General features: G+C 34.2%; 1 protein-coding gene across 2 annotated transcripts in view; it reads right to left on the bottom strand.

Annotated features, from left to right (window-relative positions):
* Positions 1 to 1,027: 1,027 nt before the first annotated feature.
* Positions 1,028 to 19,494, bottom strand: part of gfra4b (GDNF family receptor alpha 4b) — an 85,400-nt gene continuing 66,933 nt past the window's right edge. For both annotated transcript variants that reach the window (XM_042738657.1, XM_042738656.1), the window contains exons 2-8: positions 16,843 to 17,118; positions 13,554 to 13,634; positions 9,887 to 10,232; positions 8,112 to 8,221; positions 6,604 to 6,738; positions 3,795 to 3,955; positions 1,028 to 2,081 (exon numbers count right to left, since the gene is read on the bottom strand). In XM_042738657.1, coding sequence (XP_042594591.1) covers positions 1,941 to 2,081; positions 3,795 to 3,955; positions 6,604 to 6,738; positions 8,112 to 8,221; positions 9,887 to 10,232; positions 13,554 to 13,634; positions 16,843 to 16,996 — 1,128 coding nt within the window. In that variant the 5' untranslated portion in view covers positions 16,997 to 17,118 and the 3' untranslated portion in view covers positions 1,028 to 1,940. The remainder of the gene's footprint in view (positions 2,082 to 3,794; positions 3,956 to 6,603; positions 6,739 to 8,111; positions 8,222 to 9,886; positions 10,233 to 13,553; positions 13,635 to 16,842; positions 17,119 to 19,494) is intronic.

Genomic DNA, 19,494 nt, shown 5'->3' on the forward strand with positions numbered 1-19,494 from the left:
TGTCTATATATTTATTATATCTATTAATGAAATAATAAATGTTAATACAGTATGTGACCCTGGAGCACAAAAGCAGTCTTAAGTCTCTGGGGTATATCTGTAGCAATAGACAACAATACATTGTATGGGTCAAAATTATATTTTTTTTTTTTATGCCAAAAATCATTAGGATATTAAATAAAGATCATGTTCCATGAAAATATTTTGTAAATTTCCTACTGTAAATATATCAAAACGTATTAGTCATATGCATTGCTAAGAACTTCATTTGAACAACTTTAAAGGTGGTTTTCTCAGTATTTAGATTTTTTTGCACCCTCAGATTCCAGATTTTCAAATAGTTGTATCTCAACCAAATATTGTCCGATCCTAACAAACCATACATCAATGAAAATGTTCGAAAAATTGATCCTTATGACTGGTTTTGTCCAGGGTCACATATTTACCATCCATTAGAATTTATAAATATGAAATAATTATTAAATGTCATTTTATTACATTTTTACTAATACATACATATATATATATATGTGTGTGTGTGTGTTAAAAATGTTAATTTAATTATTATGTTATTTAATTTTACTATTTAATTATGACATTTTATTTTTATTATGTATTTTTATATACCTATGTCGAATATCACATCAGATGTAGGTTGTAGCATAATTTGTAGTCCAGTACAAAAAAAAAAAAAAAATTGAGTTCTCCAAAAAATATATATCTTAGTGGAATTAATGGCTTTAGCACGGTCAAGTTTTGACAAAATGTTCTTCCCTTCCTGAGATCCAAATAATCCCCCTGCTACAGTTCACTTGATTTACCTGGCCATAAACTATCTCCGTGTCGGGCGAGGAATCTCTATAGCTTCTCCTCTCTCTATGAATAACCATTTCTCCACACTTTTGGCCCCAAGCATGTTTTAGACACACACACACACGCACCATGTGGAGTTTCACCTGACTAACTTTTCCACATTTTTGTGCCAGTTTGCTCAAAGTTTGTGAGGCACAAAGGAACAGCAACAGGCTTTAAATGAACCAGCATCTTTTATTAATGCCATATGATGAACCAAAGAATGTTCCATAAAGAGATTCCAAGCCTTCCTTTAGAAATATCAAGGGCTTTCTTAGCAGCGGCTGGAGCGGCAAACACCTCCCCAACCCCATTCCCACAACACCAGCCCTTATATTCATGATCAGAAGCACCGGGACTCCTCATAAATACATCATATTATACATACAGACAGTACCGGGCCAGAAATCAGCTTTGGCGATGCCACAACAATGTTGAGTCTCCAAGATCGGTTAGTTGAAGTAGCGTCTGTCACAATAACACATTGCGAGCTTTGGGAAGAGTACTGTTTACTTCCACCCAAAGCATTAGCATTCTATTATTGATCAGAAATGGCCTTTGTCTTCTCTTCAGTCAAGTTGAACAGAATGATATTAAATCTCTGTTTTCCTCAAGGGGATCTCCAAACGCTTGGACTGATGCATGAGGAACTATAAAAGAAAGAAGAAAAAGCTTCATTTCTTTCCACATTTCATCAGGAATTGATTTTGGAGTGCTAGAAGGTTATTTGGCCTTAAGAAACGTTTAGACTTTTGAATCGGCTCCCCACCCCACAAAAATATGATGTTACACTGAAACTCTCAATGAACAGCACAGTTTCATATTGACTCTGTGTGACGCTATGTACATATGTACAGGTAGGTTTCCTGCTGGCCTTTGTGTTTGACTAACCACATTCATTTCTAGAAAAGTGCCTTGCAAATTCAGATTCTGTAGGTTTAACTGGCGCTTCCACAGAAACAGAGATAACACGATGAATTCAATGTTAGAGAAATGAGGCCGGCGAGGACAGTTTCTCCAGCTCTGGAGCTGAACAGGTTCCAGTTGGTCCAAAATCAGAATAGATGTCTCAAAAGTCTTGAGTCTGTTTACTGATCACAGCGAAGCAAGAAGCTGAGAAACACACAAATCCAGACAGGCAGCGATGCCGCGGCATACGCCCGAGCCGAGTTCTGCTGTGTGTCGAAGGACGCGGTGGAGTCAGACCAAAGCCTCACCTTCGCAGAGTCCTGAGGAGCGAGAGGAGAAAGCATTACCAGTCTGGTTTAGAATGGGATTTGCAAACCAGACTACATTTGCATTTACACCACAAAAAAGGTTAAAGTTTGGTGGAAGTTTGGTCATGTGCACATCAGGGTCAGATATTTTTTTTTTCCATTAAAAATTATATTTAACCCCTGGAATTGATTTCCAGTGACATCTTTTTGACCTTTGCAATGGCGAATTTTAAATATTATATATGTATTATGTATCTATGAAACCCTGTTTTTGCCACTGAATTTAAATGAATAAAAAATAAATAATCAAGACTTTTTATCTTGCAATTCTGACTTCTTTTCTCTGAATTTTCAGGGTATAAACTTGCAGTTGCAAATTATAAAGTCCAATTCTGAGGAGAAAAAAAATATGAGTTTCTTACAACTGCAAGTTTATATCTCACAATTCTGACTTTTTTCTCAATATTGTGAGTTTAAATATCGCAATTCTGACTTTTTTTTCTTGCAACTGCAAGTTAATATCTTGCAATTATTTTCTGAGAAAAAAGTCAGAGTTGTTAGATACCTTTTTTATTCTTTAATCAGTGTCGGAAACGGGCATCCATATCTGTAAAAAATTAAAAGTTGAGAAAACTTAAGTTTAAGGCAACCAGCTTCAGCAGATTTTTTGAGTTTTCTCAACTTTTTGTTGTATAAAAAACTAAAAAAAAAACTTTTTGAGAACACTCAAAAATCTGCTGAAGCTGGTTGCCTTAAACTTTTATGTTTTCTCAACTTTTCATTTTCTACAGCTAAATATACTTAAATGTACTGTACCAACTAATTCAATCAGAATACTATAACCTGTTACCAATAAAAACATTAACAAAAGCCATCTTTACACTGCAAAGGTGGAACAGAAGCTGCATCTCATATAGCATTTATGCAGGCTGCTTAATGTTGCTCAAAGGTGACACATGTATAGTATTTACACGACAACTGCATAATGTGAATAGCCAAAGTGCAAAAATAGAATAGAAGAATATCAATATAGTGTTCAGTTAGTATAATACATAGCATTTAGTTTTAAAAAGTAATGCATTACAATAAGGTGTCATTCCATTAAAAAGTAACTAATTGCATTATTTAGTTACTTTTTAAAGAATGCATTGTTACTTCATGTTATTTTTTGCCACCTGGGCTGGACTTGCATATTTGTTTTCTAATTTAAAAAAAAACAAATGATTTTTGGGAAGTGTAAAGGCCGTTTAACACCAAAACTGATAGAGGTGTCTCTGCACCTCACTTCTAATCTCTCTCAATGCAGGGACAGGAGAGATGTCCGTGAATACATGGGAAACGAAGTAACTTGCGTTATTTGAAAAAGTAACTCAGATATTTTGATGCAAATTTAAAAGTAATGCAATACTTGAAATAGTAATCTGATTACGGAACTCACGCTACTTGTATTCTGAAAGAACACAGCGCTGCACTTCACTCTGAAACATTCCATTCACTCTTTTTATTCCATTTTAGTTTTATTAATCACACAGCCCTGGTTTTACCGTAAGAGACTCCCTATTTCCGATTTTATACAGCTCTCGAAAAATCGGCCCAATTTTGCAATTTCTCAGCAGCACCGATGAAATGGCTCTTTATTGTGTAAAGCCGGTTCCTTCAGAGCCACACTACAATCAAGGCAGTTATAAAGCCATAACCGAGCTGCTCCCCATCTCTAACCCTCACCTGTGTGGGTTTGGCTGGGTTCAGAGCGTTCTGTTCCGTCTCCATAGTGACAAACACAGTCGTCCTCCGTGGCCCTCGGTCCGTCACAGGGATGAACCGCGGCAGTCTGGTGGGAGTGGGCGTCAAGTCCATTCCATTCCCAAACGTCAGGAGAGCGTTCCCTATTCATGCAACAGACAAGGCATCCACATCATTTCCATTCGCAACTGCTTCTGTTATCAGACGCTTATTTGAATTCTGCTCTAAGCAGCGCTCAGTATTCCGCTCGGGCCGCGCTTCTGCACCTGCCTCTCCACATCCTCTCATTAACTCACAGATGAGTGGCTTGACCAAACATCACTCTCATCCGCTCACATCGCTCACTCCGAGAGCTGCCACTCGGCTGTCTGAGGAGTTACTTCATGTAAGAGATCTCTGTTTGAACAGGACCGAGCTGAATATTGCCACGGAGTCGGCCGTAATGATGAATCGTGATATATATAATACATAGGGACCTTCAGGAACGGGACTGGAGGAGTGTGACTGAGAGGAGGCTGGATATCAGTCAGAGATTCATGTATGCTTGCGGCTCAGAATAAGCTTTGCACTTCAGATAACTCTTTACATTTCAAACGTCTGTGGCCTACTTGACGTCAGATGGTAAACGTCAGCAGAAGATCTATAAACAGACTGTTAATGGATGTTTCTTCTATATCGGCACAGTAAAGTTTTAGAAAAAAGCTGAATATATTGTCATTTTTGTCGATTTTATATGAAACAAAAATATCACTTTGCAACATTTCAGTCATTGGTGAAAATGATGGTGGTGGGAATGATACATAAACATTTTTATTTTATCTTATATTATTTTTTATTATTATTATTTGTATTGTTTATATTAATTTTATTATTATATATATATATATATATATATATATATATATATAATAATATTTTTATATATATAGTTTGTTTGTTTGTAATTTTATATGTAGCATTTTATGTATTCCAAGTAGTTTATGTTATAGTTAATAGTTTTTCAAGTTTTCTGTAATTTGGAACAGAACTGACAATAAAGATGTAATATTGTAATAAAAATAGTGAAAAAGTAAAATGGCAAAATAAATCTATTTAATATTTAAACCACCATTTAAAAGTTTTTTTTTTCAAAATTGACTGAAAACTCATTTATAATGTTACAAAAGTTTTTTTTTATTATTTTTCTTTTGAACTTGTATCAAATAATCTTGAAATCTATCACTTTCAACAAAAATATTGTGCAGCACAACTGTTTTCAACATTGATAATATTTAGAAATGTTTCTTGAGAAGCAAATCATCATATTAGAATGATTTCTGAAGATCATGTGACACTGAAGACTGGAGTAATGATGCTGAAAATATAGCTTTACATCACAGAAATAAATTACATTTTATTAAAATATTATATTAAAATAATATGAACCATTCAATAAATAATTTTTGCACATTCCTCTAAATTAAAATTTTTATAAAAAAAAAAGGAATTACTATTTTAGCAAGGATTTTTAATATACATAAATTGTTTGAAAAACTAAGATAAAAGCATGTGATCTTAATATAAGAAAAAGCAAATATGTTCTTAGGAAATCTCTTAGATTTGATATTCTTAGTTTGGAACATAGTTGAAGAAACACCCATTTATTCTGTCAACATGGAATTCAAGATTAGTATTAAATGTTACTGTACGTAAAGGCAAACCCTAGATTTTTTTTAAAGAATTATTATAATTTTACTTTACAATTCTTATCATAGTCCTACATAGATAAACCGTGTTACTAAATATATCCCAAGTCAAACCACAGGCAGACAATCCTGAAGAGTGACACTCTTCAAATGCTTTTCTAAAAGTATGTCCTGGTTCTGCTTAAGTGGAGAATCAGGACGCAAGCGACGAGAGACAGATGAGGTGATTTCTGAAATCTCCTGTCATTTGAGAAAGACAGGCTGACTGTTTGGTCTTCTGCGCAGCGGCAGTGAACGCTAGGTTGATGTGACATACAGTAAAACAGAGAACGTATGACTAATGGTGCAGTGAATAGAGGAGACTTCATACTGTTCTGAGCTGCTGTGAAGGACATTCAACTTTAATACAAATTTTACAGAATTATAAAAGTGTTTATGGGTGGGTAAAAGTAATTATATTTATGTCAGCATTGCCTGTTTAGAAAACGTCTGCATGCTATAAATGCATTTCCCCTCTTCGCCAACCGCTGTGGCCTTCATTTGTAAATCCGCACGCGTTGTTTAAATGCATGCAGTGTTTAAGATTCATTTCTGAATTTAAGATTCAGAAACTTCTGACTATGATAAATAGAGATGCACTGATACTAAATCTACTAGCCGATTATTCAGAATAATATCTGCTGTACTGAAAATGATAGTTAAGATTTCTTTGTGAAAAAAATGCTGCATTGTTAACATGGGTTCAATGTAACTCTATGACCCAAGAGATAAATGATCTTCTAAATGATTCGCGAAACGTGATTTGAAGTTCCGATATGAATCAAATGATTTGCAATACCCTACACGATCTGACTGGAGCGCTTGAAAACCCAGATTCAGTGATTTAAATGATTAATTATTTAACTGATTAATGATAAATCTGTTGCATCTCACTCAGGTTTAAAACAGAGCCAGTGATTCTGCTCTGACATTACAATGTTGACTAACAATAACCAGAGAGTCCTTCTGCCAGACTACACATGCAGCAACCTTTCACATGTCACATGATCGAGACTCAAATAAGACGGCTCACACAGACAAGGTACAGTACAGGAGCTTTGACTCACTGAGACAGACGTTGTTGGTGAAATATTCCAGGAACTCAGTGCATTGATCTTTCAGATTCCCGCTGGCTGAACACGAGCACCAGGGAGACACGTCGGAGGTGGAGTTGTCCACATAGTTTGGTGTGATCGGGCTGCCTGCGATTCCAAAAACGCATTTAGATAATTGTGATTTCCCATAATCTGATCAATACACAAAATAGCACCGAAATACTGCATAACAGATATATGGATTTCATTCATCTAAATGTATACATACACAAGACTTTTACAGACTTGACTTATGATGACCTATGAATATTCTCCCTCTATATGGAGCTGTAATTAATTTTTACTCATAATTATACATTAAGAAATCTATTTTATGTATATATATATAGTATACAGTATATATATGTGTGTACACTGATGGTGAAAACTTTGAAATAATTTAGAATTTTAAAATTAATTTTAAAAGTTGTCTCTTCAGCTCTCCTAGGCTGCATTTATTCGATCAAAAATACAGTAAAAACTGTAATATTGTGAAATATTATTACTATTTAATATAAGTGTTTTCTATGTGAATATCTGTTAAAGTGTAATTTATTTCTGTGATCAAAGCTGTATTTTCAGCATCATTACTCCAGTCTTCAGTGTCACATGATCTTCAGAAATCATTCTAATATGCTGATTTGCTGTTCAATAAATATTTATGCTTACTAGCAATGTTGAAAACAGATGTGCTGCTAAATAATTAATGATAATAATAATTATTATTGTTATTATTAAATAATAAGGGTAAGTATGAATTTAAAAAAATAATAGTTTTATTTGATTTCTGAAGATCATGTGACACTGAAGACTGGAGAAATGATGCTAAAAATTCAGCTTTGCATCACAGAAATACATTACATTTTAAAATACATTAAAATAGAAAACAGTTATTTTACATTGTAAAAATATTTCACAATATTACTATTTTTACTGTATTGAATAAATGCAGCCTTGGTGAGCAGAATTGACTTCTTAATTCTTAAAAAAAAATCTTAATTCCAAACATTTGGCAGCCAGTGTATAAACATATAGATTTAATATTAGGCGGATACGTGTATTTAGAAAATCAAACTTGCTGTCAGAGGTATGTCTGTTGAATTGAACATTTTGTTTAAAAAGTGATTTATTTAAAAGGGATTCTGTTTGCTCAGTATATAACAAATGAGCATGAAGCAGAACTAAACAAACAAAAAAAGGCTCTATGTAACAGAAAGCCTCATAAAAAAAATATTGCTTTCAATCTATTTTATTGGGAAGTGAAATCAATCTCTCCATGACTTTAAAAGTGCCTGGGCAGTTTAATAGTCTCTCATCACACAGGTGTCCCTGTGTTTCTTTAAGTAAGAGAATAACCAAGATATCACTCTCCAAACCAAATGCATCAGCCTTGCTCCTGTTTTAATGGGCGCCACAATCATGCATGCAATTCCTTTTCTAGTTTGCAGAGCTATTGTCTTAAACAGCATTAAACCACTCACCTATCAGTCCAGTGTAAGCAACAAGACATGCGCCGTAGTTTCCCTGTTTGCAGCCGGTGGCAGACTGCTCTTCTGGCTGGCAGTCGTACTGAAACTGGGCCAAACGGGACCTGCAGAACAAGCACAGCCGTATATATGCATGGACAGCAGCCAAGCAGACAGAAGCCTCCTAATAAGTGTGTCGGCCGTACTGACATAATCATGAAGAGCGATCACCGGCGTCTAAGGGGCCGTTCACAATATGCTACTTTTCCATTGATTTTCTATGTAAACACACAAGACAGACATGTATGACCGATGCACTCATGTCCTTTGAAGCTACCCGCACATAAGCGCCACATTTTTAAGACACTGTGTCAAGTTAAAAGAGTTTAGTTATATGGTAGGAGCTGCTATAGTGCATCTTTTAAACGAGTACTGAATGTCTGGATCAAAACACAGTGAAGAAGAATCAGAAACAAGTGACCACATAAGCAGATGCATATAAAATAACTAGTGCTGTAAAACGATTAATCGTGATTAATCGCATCCCAAATAAAACTTTATGTTTATATAATATATGTATGTGCACTTTGTATATTTATTATGTGTATATAAATACACACAAACATACACCATATATTTTTAAAATATTTACATATATTTATATATTTATATTCTTATATGTTATATTATATATAAATATATATGTATAAACAATATATGTATAAACAACATTTTTCTTGAATATATACATGCATGTGTTTTTTTGTATTTATATATACATAATAAACATACACAAATATATTATTTAAACAAAAACTTTTTAGGATGCGATTAATTGTGATTAATCATTTGACAGCACTAAAAATAACGTGATGATCAAACATTGTTTGTTTGTTTTATAGCAGAGGTTCTGTTCTTTCTTTAACATTTTGCATGTTCAGATATTGATACAACAAATTATGGAAGTTTTGTGAAAATTCTGAAAAATGCTGGCAGTAGCTGGCAACTTAAAAAAAATGCTGTCAGGGAAAGAGTTAATATTAACAATAAAGAAAACATTTACACTCGCTTTTAGAGTCCCTTTATATTTTGATTGTTAAATCATAGTCCATTAAGCAGTTAGCACTGTTTTCTCTATTGTCTGTGTGACGCTGTTAGAATAGAGCATGTCTGATTTAAATGCCAACATCCTGACAACGTCTCTGATATATAGTCGTCATCATAATCATAGCGTGCTGCTTTTCTTAATGCCATTGAGTCTGTTAATCACCCACTGGAAGTCAAAAATGCTACCTTGCAAGCAAATATTATTTTTCATAGCAGAACTGATTTGCTCCAATCTCTAATACCAATTAATCATCAACAGATGGCTTTCTCTTGGTTATTTATAGCCATGGACTGAATTAGCAATGCATGTGACTGTCTAAGGATACAGAATATTAGTTGTCATAATGTGAGGACTGAATTTGACTTCATCTAACCTGCGCTGCTCAATATTTAATGCATAATCGTGAGGTTTTATCTGGACCAGTCAGACTTCTGAAACATTTCAGGGTCTCACAGCTTTAATTTGTCTGTCCAATGCCCATTTATACAGACATGGATTACGAGGAATGTGAAGAAAAGCTCTTTTCTTTTCTTATCGGTCGTAATTCATGCACGCTTTCTTTTCTCCAGACAGCTATAGAAAAGTCAAGGCTTTCTTCACTCAGAGAAAAGAGTGAATGCAAGGTGAGTTGTTTAATCCGACGCCCACGAGATACATGGCTGTCCGAGTCTCTGAAACTTACCTGCAAACATAGTCGGCCTTACAGATCCTCATCTGGGAAAGGCAGCTGGGTTTATCTTCTCCCTCATAGGAGCAGCTGGGCACGATGGTCTGTCGGCGTCTCTCTGAGCAGGCCATGTCGCTGCAAGGGCAGAACAGCAGCTCGTGGGTGTACTCCGGAGGCACGCGGTCGAAGAAGCGCCGCAAGGCCTTGTTGCACCTCGACCTGTTACACAAACCCGACTTGGTGGAGGGCTTGATGCATGTTGACACGTACTCGGTGCGCAGTTTCTGGCACACATCGTCGACGTTGCAAGCTTTGGCCGCGTCCAGGCAGCGGTTCACTGTTGTCATACCGAGCTCAGAATCTGTGGAGAATTCAAATCCGATCTTTAAGACTGACTGAAGTGACCAAATCTGCTCTGTTTGGTCAGAGAGTGCAGGCGATATCCAGTTAGTCTCAGACTCATTTGATGAACCAAACTTGTAATGACAAAATCTACAATCTTTTCTTAATGCAGTTTTTGTATAGCAATTAGACCTTAGGTTAGGCACCTTATTGAACACCATTTAACGTGGATGAAAACAGGGCTGTGAGGGATAGACTTCCAGTCTTGACAAAGAAAGTAGCTGTATTAGGACTGGGTGGTGTGACGGTATAAAGCACCTCTCGTTAAAGATTTCACAGTATGCAAATATATCTGTGTAGCACAGTACTACTTAAAAGTTATACACACCTGATGTAAGAATGTTAAAGAAGCATGCTTAAATGCATGATGTTAAATAGACTTAAGCACAATAAGCAGTGAAAAAGAACTCAATTCTCAATGATCTCTTCACGATCGTGAATTCAGATCACTTTTGCATCTTATTATGCTAATGGTCAAATACACACACAATTATGTCAAAATTCCCATCGTGTGGAGTATTCACATAAACACGGTCAGTTAAGTGATCAATGAATATAAACATTTGGGTGAAAACCAGTATATTGGATCTGTTTCAGTCGGTCTTAAAGGGACAGCAGCCTAATTTACCTGCTGCAGTCTGTGACATTAATTTCAATCAAATAACAGAAGACAAAGAGAAAATCACTCACTGTTTCACTCTTGACTGAATCACTTTTGTATCTTTAATAAGAATCAGTTCATATAGTGAAGACTATGCAGTGTTTTAGTACACTTAATTATTTAATTTCTATAACATGCCTATTTCTGACTACTGTAGCTGAAAAACGTAAATTTATTTAATTAGTATTTTTTGTTCTATTGTCTTTGTAATTGGCTTCTTTGTTCTTAATTTTGATAACTTTTTTATATAAAAGTAGCTATAAGTTATCATGAAATAAACTTTGATTCCGTAAAATACGATTTTGGTCATATCGCCCAGATGTATACTGCAGTCCTAGGTCACAACTTAGACAACTCTCGACTTTCAGAACTGTTTTACGGCGTTTTTTTCTACTGATATTTTTTTCCCAGAAAGACATTTTATCGACAAGCGATATGTTGTTAATTAACAGTACAATCTACTGAATGCACACACTTCGATCCCTCATAGCCTTGTTTTAATTTCTGTTAAAAATTTAATTTTAGATATGTTCAGATGTCCAGTTTCTTGCACAGACCTATTGTTTCACTTCATAAGACCTCAATATATCATCAGGAGCCACGGCTATTAATTGTGTTCCTTTATATGCTTTTTTTATTCTCAAAAACAGGCAGAATCATCAAGTATCACGGTTTCAGCTAAAAATCTTGTTTACTGTTCTACTGAAGAAAAAACATCGCCTAGGGTGGACTTAGGGTGAGTAAATTAACAGTAAATCACAAACATTCCAAAAGGATGGGGAGCTGCACATTTTCTCACACACATTTTGACAGCAAATTTAAGTTCATCACCATACGGCGGCACAGAGATGAGTGCTGTTTTCAATTCACAAGGACTGACGATTGAGAGGAGCAAATGGTGAAAGCATCAGAAAGGTGAGACACATCCCATTTAAATGAGAAGTGAAGAATATGGGCCGACAGCCAATCTCTGTGATGCTTTTTGCCGTTCAGGCTTCAAACAACTAAACAGATTTGAGTTGGACACATCAAAACATCAGACTTCAATGGTTTTTTGCAGCTCCGTATGTTCTTCTTATCAAGACCAGTTTTGGCTGAACCAGGTTCTTGTGTTGCTAAATTGCTCTTTGGAGAGTAAAAGTTCTTCATGTTACATTATAGGTTCTTCTGATGAGTGTTTTGATTTTGGGGTTTTGTGAAGCACCAAAACATGGATCGTTAAAGAACTAGAGAATAAAATGCACTATGTGACTTTTAAAGATTTGCCTTTGATATTAGGCCAGTGTTATTTTAGTTTCATTTATGTAGTAGTATTTATATATTACTATTATGGTATTTATTAAAAAAAATTAATTCGCTTTTATTTTTATATTTTCCGTTTTTTATTTTAATAATAATAATAATAATAATAATTTAGCTTTAGTTTTAGTAATTTTGTATTTGATTTTAACATTTTTGTTTTAATTTTTGCATTTAATTTGAACTTATTTTAGTTTTAGTAATTGAAGTATTTCAATCTAAACTCATTACAGATATTTGCTAAGCCAATATATCTAACATTAATAATCTAATATTTATCTAATATATAATTTATTATAATATATTCACATATTCACTATTAACTACGACTTTTCCCTCAATAAATTCCTAATTTGCTGCTTGCTTATTAATGGTTAGTAATGTAGTTGTTACGTTTAGGTTTTGGGAAGGATTAGGAATGTAGAATAAAGTCATGTAGAACAAGGCATTAATATATGCTTAATTAGAACTAATAAATGGCTAATATTCTAGTTATATGCATGCTAATAAGTAACTAGTTAAGAGACCCTACAATAAAGTGTTACCAAAACATCCTCTTTGGTTGTAATTGGAATCATTCTTTTGGGGATTATTTGATTCATAAATGTTCTGTGGGATGAATGCATTCGGTCACCTTTGCACGTGTTGTTGAAAGGTAAGGAGTAATGTGACCCGAGGTTCAGATAACTCACATGGGCAGACTAGTTTGAGTCACAAATCATTACGACCAAAGGAAATGCCTCATGCTGTGAAAGGAAGACACTAAAAAAAACTAGACTAAAAAAAACCCAATTGGCAACCCAGCGCTGGGTAAACAAGAAATCATTTAAGCATTCCGATCAACATTCTCAAACTGAACAGCATGCATCGTGACGGTAATGCAAAAGCACAGTAAATAACTAAGGCTAAGGTCAGTAAAACCTGAGGAAAATGAAAATAAGCAGCTCACTCAGACTCTCTAAATCTCTCTTTCTCTTTTTCATTGCGATTAATAATCACAGCAGAGCCAAGAACGTCTGTCCAAATCATTCACCTAACAGCTTTGTTGATTCTTACAGAGCTGGTGAAAAATCCAGTCCAGACACAGAGCTTCAACAAACAAACTGAGCTTCTATGACTAATTTCCAAGGGTGCAGCAGAACAAAAACAATACAAAGAGGCTCTAGATAAAGACACATTGATTGCAATTACATGCAGTATAATAAGAGTTTTCCTTCACTTGTCTCAACAACTTCTAAGAAGATAAAAAGCATTTGATTAAATCTTTGTAATATACATTTATCCTTATTTCGAAAGGTTGTATGAAACGGATCATCTTACCTGCAGTGATGGAGGCCAGACGGACAAAGTCATAGCCTTTCTCGATTGCTTCATATGGATAGTTCTCTACCAGGTTAAGCCCTGCAAGAACAAACAATCTGAGTCATTAAATTATATATGAAATGTGTTATACAGCGCAGTATATCTCAAGGGGCCGCATGGAGTCCTGCAATACTGTTAGTGAAGGTGTTTTTCACAAAAACAGACTTAATTAATTTTTTATGATGTCCTTTCCAGGTGTGACGTGTGAGATGATTGTTTGTCTGTCACACAGTAAAAGTGAAATACGTACAAAATGTAGTCTGTTACTGATTCCAAATTACATGACAAAAATGTAGTTAGTAACGTAATTCATTACATTACACGTCTTAGTTAACATAATCAGACTACTTTTAGATTACTTTTGACCTACCTTTCTTTTCACATTGATTTAAACAGTATAATACTGTCATAAAAACATATAAAGAGAAAGGACATATATTCTATTCAGTGTTATTAATAACAGGAAGTGCATTAATCATTACATTATGTAAAGGTTTCCCAAACTGGGGTTCATGAAAAAACTTGTTTTGTTTTCTTTCTTTTTTCTAATTTTAAAATGGAATACAATTAAATCATAAGAATGTAAAATTAAAATGAATACTTTTTTTTCATTAAAAATAAAGATGAAATATTTTATTTTTAAAATAATTTATTTTAAGTATATATATTAGGTGAAAGGGGCTCGGAAACCCTGCATTACATGTAAATGAGAAAAAATGAAAATTTGTTCATTTTAATTTGTTTGTAGTGTAATATAATTGTAATATAACATCATGTAATCAATAAAAGTAACTGTAGTCTGATTATGAGTATTTTAAAATGTAATATAATCTAATTACAAGTACTTATTTTTTTGGACTCTGATTACATACATGTTATCAGTTTCTACCCAGCAATGCCCTCATTATACCAAAAAAACACTGCTTTGACAGCCTTTCAAAAGTAGCCATGTATTCTGACACAACTACAACTTTCTGTAAGCAACATGTCAATTTAATATATTTTGTTACAAATGTTTTACCGGTGTCTGATTTTATAAAGGGCTCTTAAAAGTGTGAAATGAGCTTATATTTTTCCTTCTACAGAGCAGTGAGATTTCACTGCGAGCCAGACATGGCAAAAAACGCATCAACAAAACCAAGAAACCGGCAAAATGTCCTGCTGCGGTTGGTTAGGACATCAACTTTGATTAAATTTGACAGAGATTTTAACATTTAATGTGCCCGGCCATGACACATTGTTACATTTTTATAATGTTTTTCCATCCTGTCGTTGACACCTTGAAGAACTCTACATGTGTACGACTGGTTTGGACTGCATTACAGCTGTATAAGACTGCAGCTCACACTTCATGAGGGCAGGTCAAGTTACTGAAAGCCATATAAGTGTTTATAGGCAGTCATATGTCATATGTTAATGTGTTCATGCTTGTGATGTCAGTGGAATGGGACTGTCTGAATTACATGTTTTTACAGCTTTGCTTCAATAAAAGGTTATATGTGTTTCAATAAAAGTGAGTTTTATGAACATTAGAGATTTCATATATCTTATACAGTACAGGTCAAAAGTTTGGAAACATTACTATTTTTAATGTTTTTTTTTAAGTTTCTTCTGCTCATCAAGCCTGCATTTATTTGATCAAAAATACAGAAAAAAAATGTAATATTGTGATATATTATTACAACTTAAAATAATTGTTTTTAAATTTATTATACTTTAAATTATCATTTATTTCTGTGATGCCCCAAAGCTGAATTTTTAGGATCATTATTCACATGATCCTTTAGAAATCATTCTAATATGATGATTCATTATCAAAGCTGGAAAAACAGTTCTGCTGCTTAATATTTTTTCAGAACATGTGATACTTTTTTAGGATACTTGATGAATAAAAAGTAAAAAAAAAAAAAAGAAGCTATGTTTTTAAAATAAATAGTTTGTAATAACAATATACACTACTGGTCAGTAATTTGGGGTCAGTAATTTTTTTTCTTTCTTTTTTTTAATAAAATCAATACTTTTATTCAGCAAGGATGTCGTTAAATTTGATAAAAAGTGATAGTAAAGAAAATATATTATTACAATATATATTATTAGAATTTTTTTTTTATTTGAATAAATGCAGTTCTTTTTAACCTTTTATTCATCAAATATATTAGACAGCAGAACTGTTTCCAAACACTCATAATAAATCAGAATATTAGAATGATTTCTAAATGATCATGTGATAGACTGGATGTTACATGTGACACTGAAGGCTGGAGTAATGATGCTAAAAATTCAGCTTTGCATCACAGGAATAAATTATTTTTTTAAAGTATATTCAAATAGAAAACTATTATTTTAAGTTGTAATAATATTTCACAATATTACTGTTTTTTTCTGTATTTTTGATCAAATAAATGCAGGCTTGATGAGCAGAAGAGACTTCTTTCAAAAACATTAAAAATAGTAATGTTTCCAAACTATTGACCTGTACTGTATATATATATATATATATATATATATATATATATAAGAAATTAGTACTTTTACTGCAGCAAGGAAGCATTAAATTCATCAAAATTGGCAGTAAAGTTTTTTATAATTATAAAAGATTGCTATTTTAAATAAATGCTGTTCTTTTGAACTTTCTATTCATCAGAGAATCCTAGTCCTGTTTTTAACATTTTTTAACATGTTTCTTGAGCAGCAAATCAGCATATTAGAATGATTTCTGAAGATCACGTGACACTGAAGACTGGAGTAATGATGCTGAAAATTCAGCTGAGCATCACAGAAATAAATTACACTTGTGGACCTGGAGCACAAAAGCAGTCATAAGTAGCACAGGTATATTAGTAGCGATAGCCCAAAATACATTGTATTTGTCAAAATTATTGATTTTTCTTTTAGACCAAAAATTATTATGTCATTAAGTAAAGATCATGTTCCATGAAGATATTTTGTAAATTTCCTACTGTAAATATATCAAAAGTTAATTTTTTATTAGTAATATGCATTGCTAAGAACTTCATTTGGACAACTCTAAAGGCGATTTTCTCAATATTTAGATTTTTTTGCACTCTCAGATTCCTGATTTTCAAATAGTTGTATCTCAGACAAATATTGTCCTCCTAACAAACCATACATCAATGGAGAGATTATTTATTCAGCTTTCAGAAAAGTAATTCTTATGACTGGTTTTGTCACATTGTACAAAGTATTTCTGTGTATAAACAAAGTGAAATACTATCATGTTACTTGCCGTGGATGCCAGACTGGTGGAGACTCCAGTATATGCTGAGACAGTTTTTCTCTCTCTTCATGCCTCGTCTGCACTGGCAGCCGTGCAGAGGGCTGGACAGCAGGGCAGAGACAGCGTTTGCACACTGACTGCGGGCTCCAGGGCCGAGTTTCATGCTGCCGTTCCCGGCGACGCACTGGCGCAGGGTCCGGAGACGCGGGCTGCAGGTCTCATCACTGGAGCAGGTGTCTCCCGCTATGAGACAGTCTCTCCCCGCAGAAAGCAACACCTGCAGAGCTAAAGGCAATAAAGAAGGGATTTTTGTCACATTCACCATCACTGCTTTGCCAGATGTGTAGAGGTGTATAGTGTATTTTACTGATATCATACAGAAAGCAAACAACTAACACAGCAATATCCATCTTGTCAGCATCAGAAACAGTGGTCACCAGACACAAACGTCTCCATTTCCATCAAATAACCATCAGGTTTCACAGGCTACCCACAAACAGCTGCACTTCATCAGAGACAGTCACATCCCATCTGCTGTTTAAAAGTAATTATTCACTTTCACTAACTACAGCCTGCTGATCCGGGTCTTGTCTGTAACCATACTCTCTGTGTTGTTCTTACAACATGCACTCTTCATAAATTGCATTTACAGTGCCTGCATTCTGTATACTGATATGTAGTTTTTAACCCTCATGTTGTATTATGGTCATTTTGACCCGGAGAGGATTTTCACAAAAATGCTACTTAATGTTACTGCATTGGACTAAAACTGATAACACACTTACAAAAAACATAAAAACTTTCCACACCTTCAAAACTACACTAGTACACTCCACAATCAAACATAAAAAAAAAAAAAAAAAAAAACAAAAAAAAAAAAAAAATAAAAAATAATAAAATTAATTTGTTACTTTACTAGTTACTTGAAAAAAAGTAATCTGATCTGATTACGTAACTCAAGATTTATTATTATTTAAAAAATCTGAAGTAGACTAAATAAGCTGAGGCCTATGACTAATTAGCACCAAATAGAAATATAAAACCTTTACTAATTGAAAGAAAACGAGTTGACGAAGATTGAATCCAATTTTTGTTTATAATATAGCATAATGGGAGATCTGCGAGCAATTTGTAAAAGGCAAGGCTTTTTAAACCAGGCTTTTCAGCACAGCACAAAGATTAAATGCAACGTACATTTCAGGATGTTACTTAAGGCATAATGATTTTTATTGCAGCAAAGTTGGGAAAACGTCTGACAAACTTGTGATGATGATAATAATAAATATTCAGAATCTTTTGAACTGTAATATTATTCAAATTCGTAGGCCAGTCACAGGCGTCATATAAATTGCATAAGCATTTGTTTTTATTTTATATATCATACATTAACTGGCAAATTTAAATGACTTTCGAATTTGAGGTCAGTAACACAATAAGCTTCTAATCCTGGAGATGTAACTTGGCACTGCCTCGAGAGTCAGAATGAATGCATTTACATAAAATACAGGATGACACTCAGAGTCGTTTCCTGAAATGACATACAGACAGATGCATACATAAAATATTCTACAGGTTGCAACACCATCTGTTAATCCACTGATTAAATTGCATGAGAAAAGGGCCCTGAACGAAATTCAAACAAAAGGAGGAAAAAACATTATTTCAACATCTAACAGATTTATGCATGTGCTAGTGTTTTGAACTAATGATGATCTCAAATAAGAGGTAAAATCACAACCACATTTTTGGACTCAAACTGACTCAAAATTAACAGCTCTCTGTTGAAACGCATCGTTGCATGACTTTGACATGGCTTTTCTTCCATCGGTGTGCTTGTCTGTGATGTTTTTCAGCCTCAGTCGGGAATAGCAGAACCTGTGGGCTGATATTTTGTACCCGAAAAACTCAAAGGCTCTCTGACAGATGCAACCATATGCAGTCAGTTTTGTGGAGGCAGGGAAGGCGATGTATCATGACTACAGACATGAGAATAAATCAACATGACAGCAGGCAAAATGAGACTTTCTATATCTTATTGGAGCATTGTTCAACATTAGTGCCTGAGCTGGATTAGGGAGGGAATAGTCTGATAAAAACCAGTCCAGCCACCGTCTGATCAAACCAAAACACAGCAAGACAATTCATTATTTCAATTAAACAAGCCTCTCCTCTCCCTTCCACCAGACTAGGACACATATTAATGAGGGATGCATGTGTAATTTATTCCTTTTCTTTGTTTATTCAAGATTTACGTTGAAATCGTGGCCGTGAGAGAGACGGGTTTGAGCTAATTCGTATGGGAGTGAGGTAAAAAGCTTGTTTGTTAAGCCCTGAACAACTGGCCCTCGAGACTGGCTTCTGTAATGTGTGATGATAATTTCGGCACTAATGACAAGAACTGCACGCCGGGATGAATGTCATATTTTGTCCTCATTACGCAAATAATGAAGATCATGTTTAGTATCTATATTTATACAAGGTTATATATAATTGTTAGACTTCAAATGACGCATCTGTAAAATCTGTATTTTAGTTCATTAGAGTTAGTTGTTAAAATAACAACAGAAACTTGTATTTTGTAATGTGAAAGTTGCAAGGGTCATATTTGGTCATATTCTGATTTTGTATATAAGTCACGTTAATACCGTAACCTGAGTAAGA

This window comes from Cyprinus carpio, chromosome B14 (assembly GCF_018340385.1).
Source record: "Cyprinus carpio isolate SPL01 chromosome B14, ASM1834038v1, whole genome shotgun sequence".
Classification (NCBI taxonomy): Eukaryota; Metazoa; Chordata; class Actinopteri; order Cypriniformes; family Cyprinidae; genus Cyprinus; species Cyprinus carpio.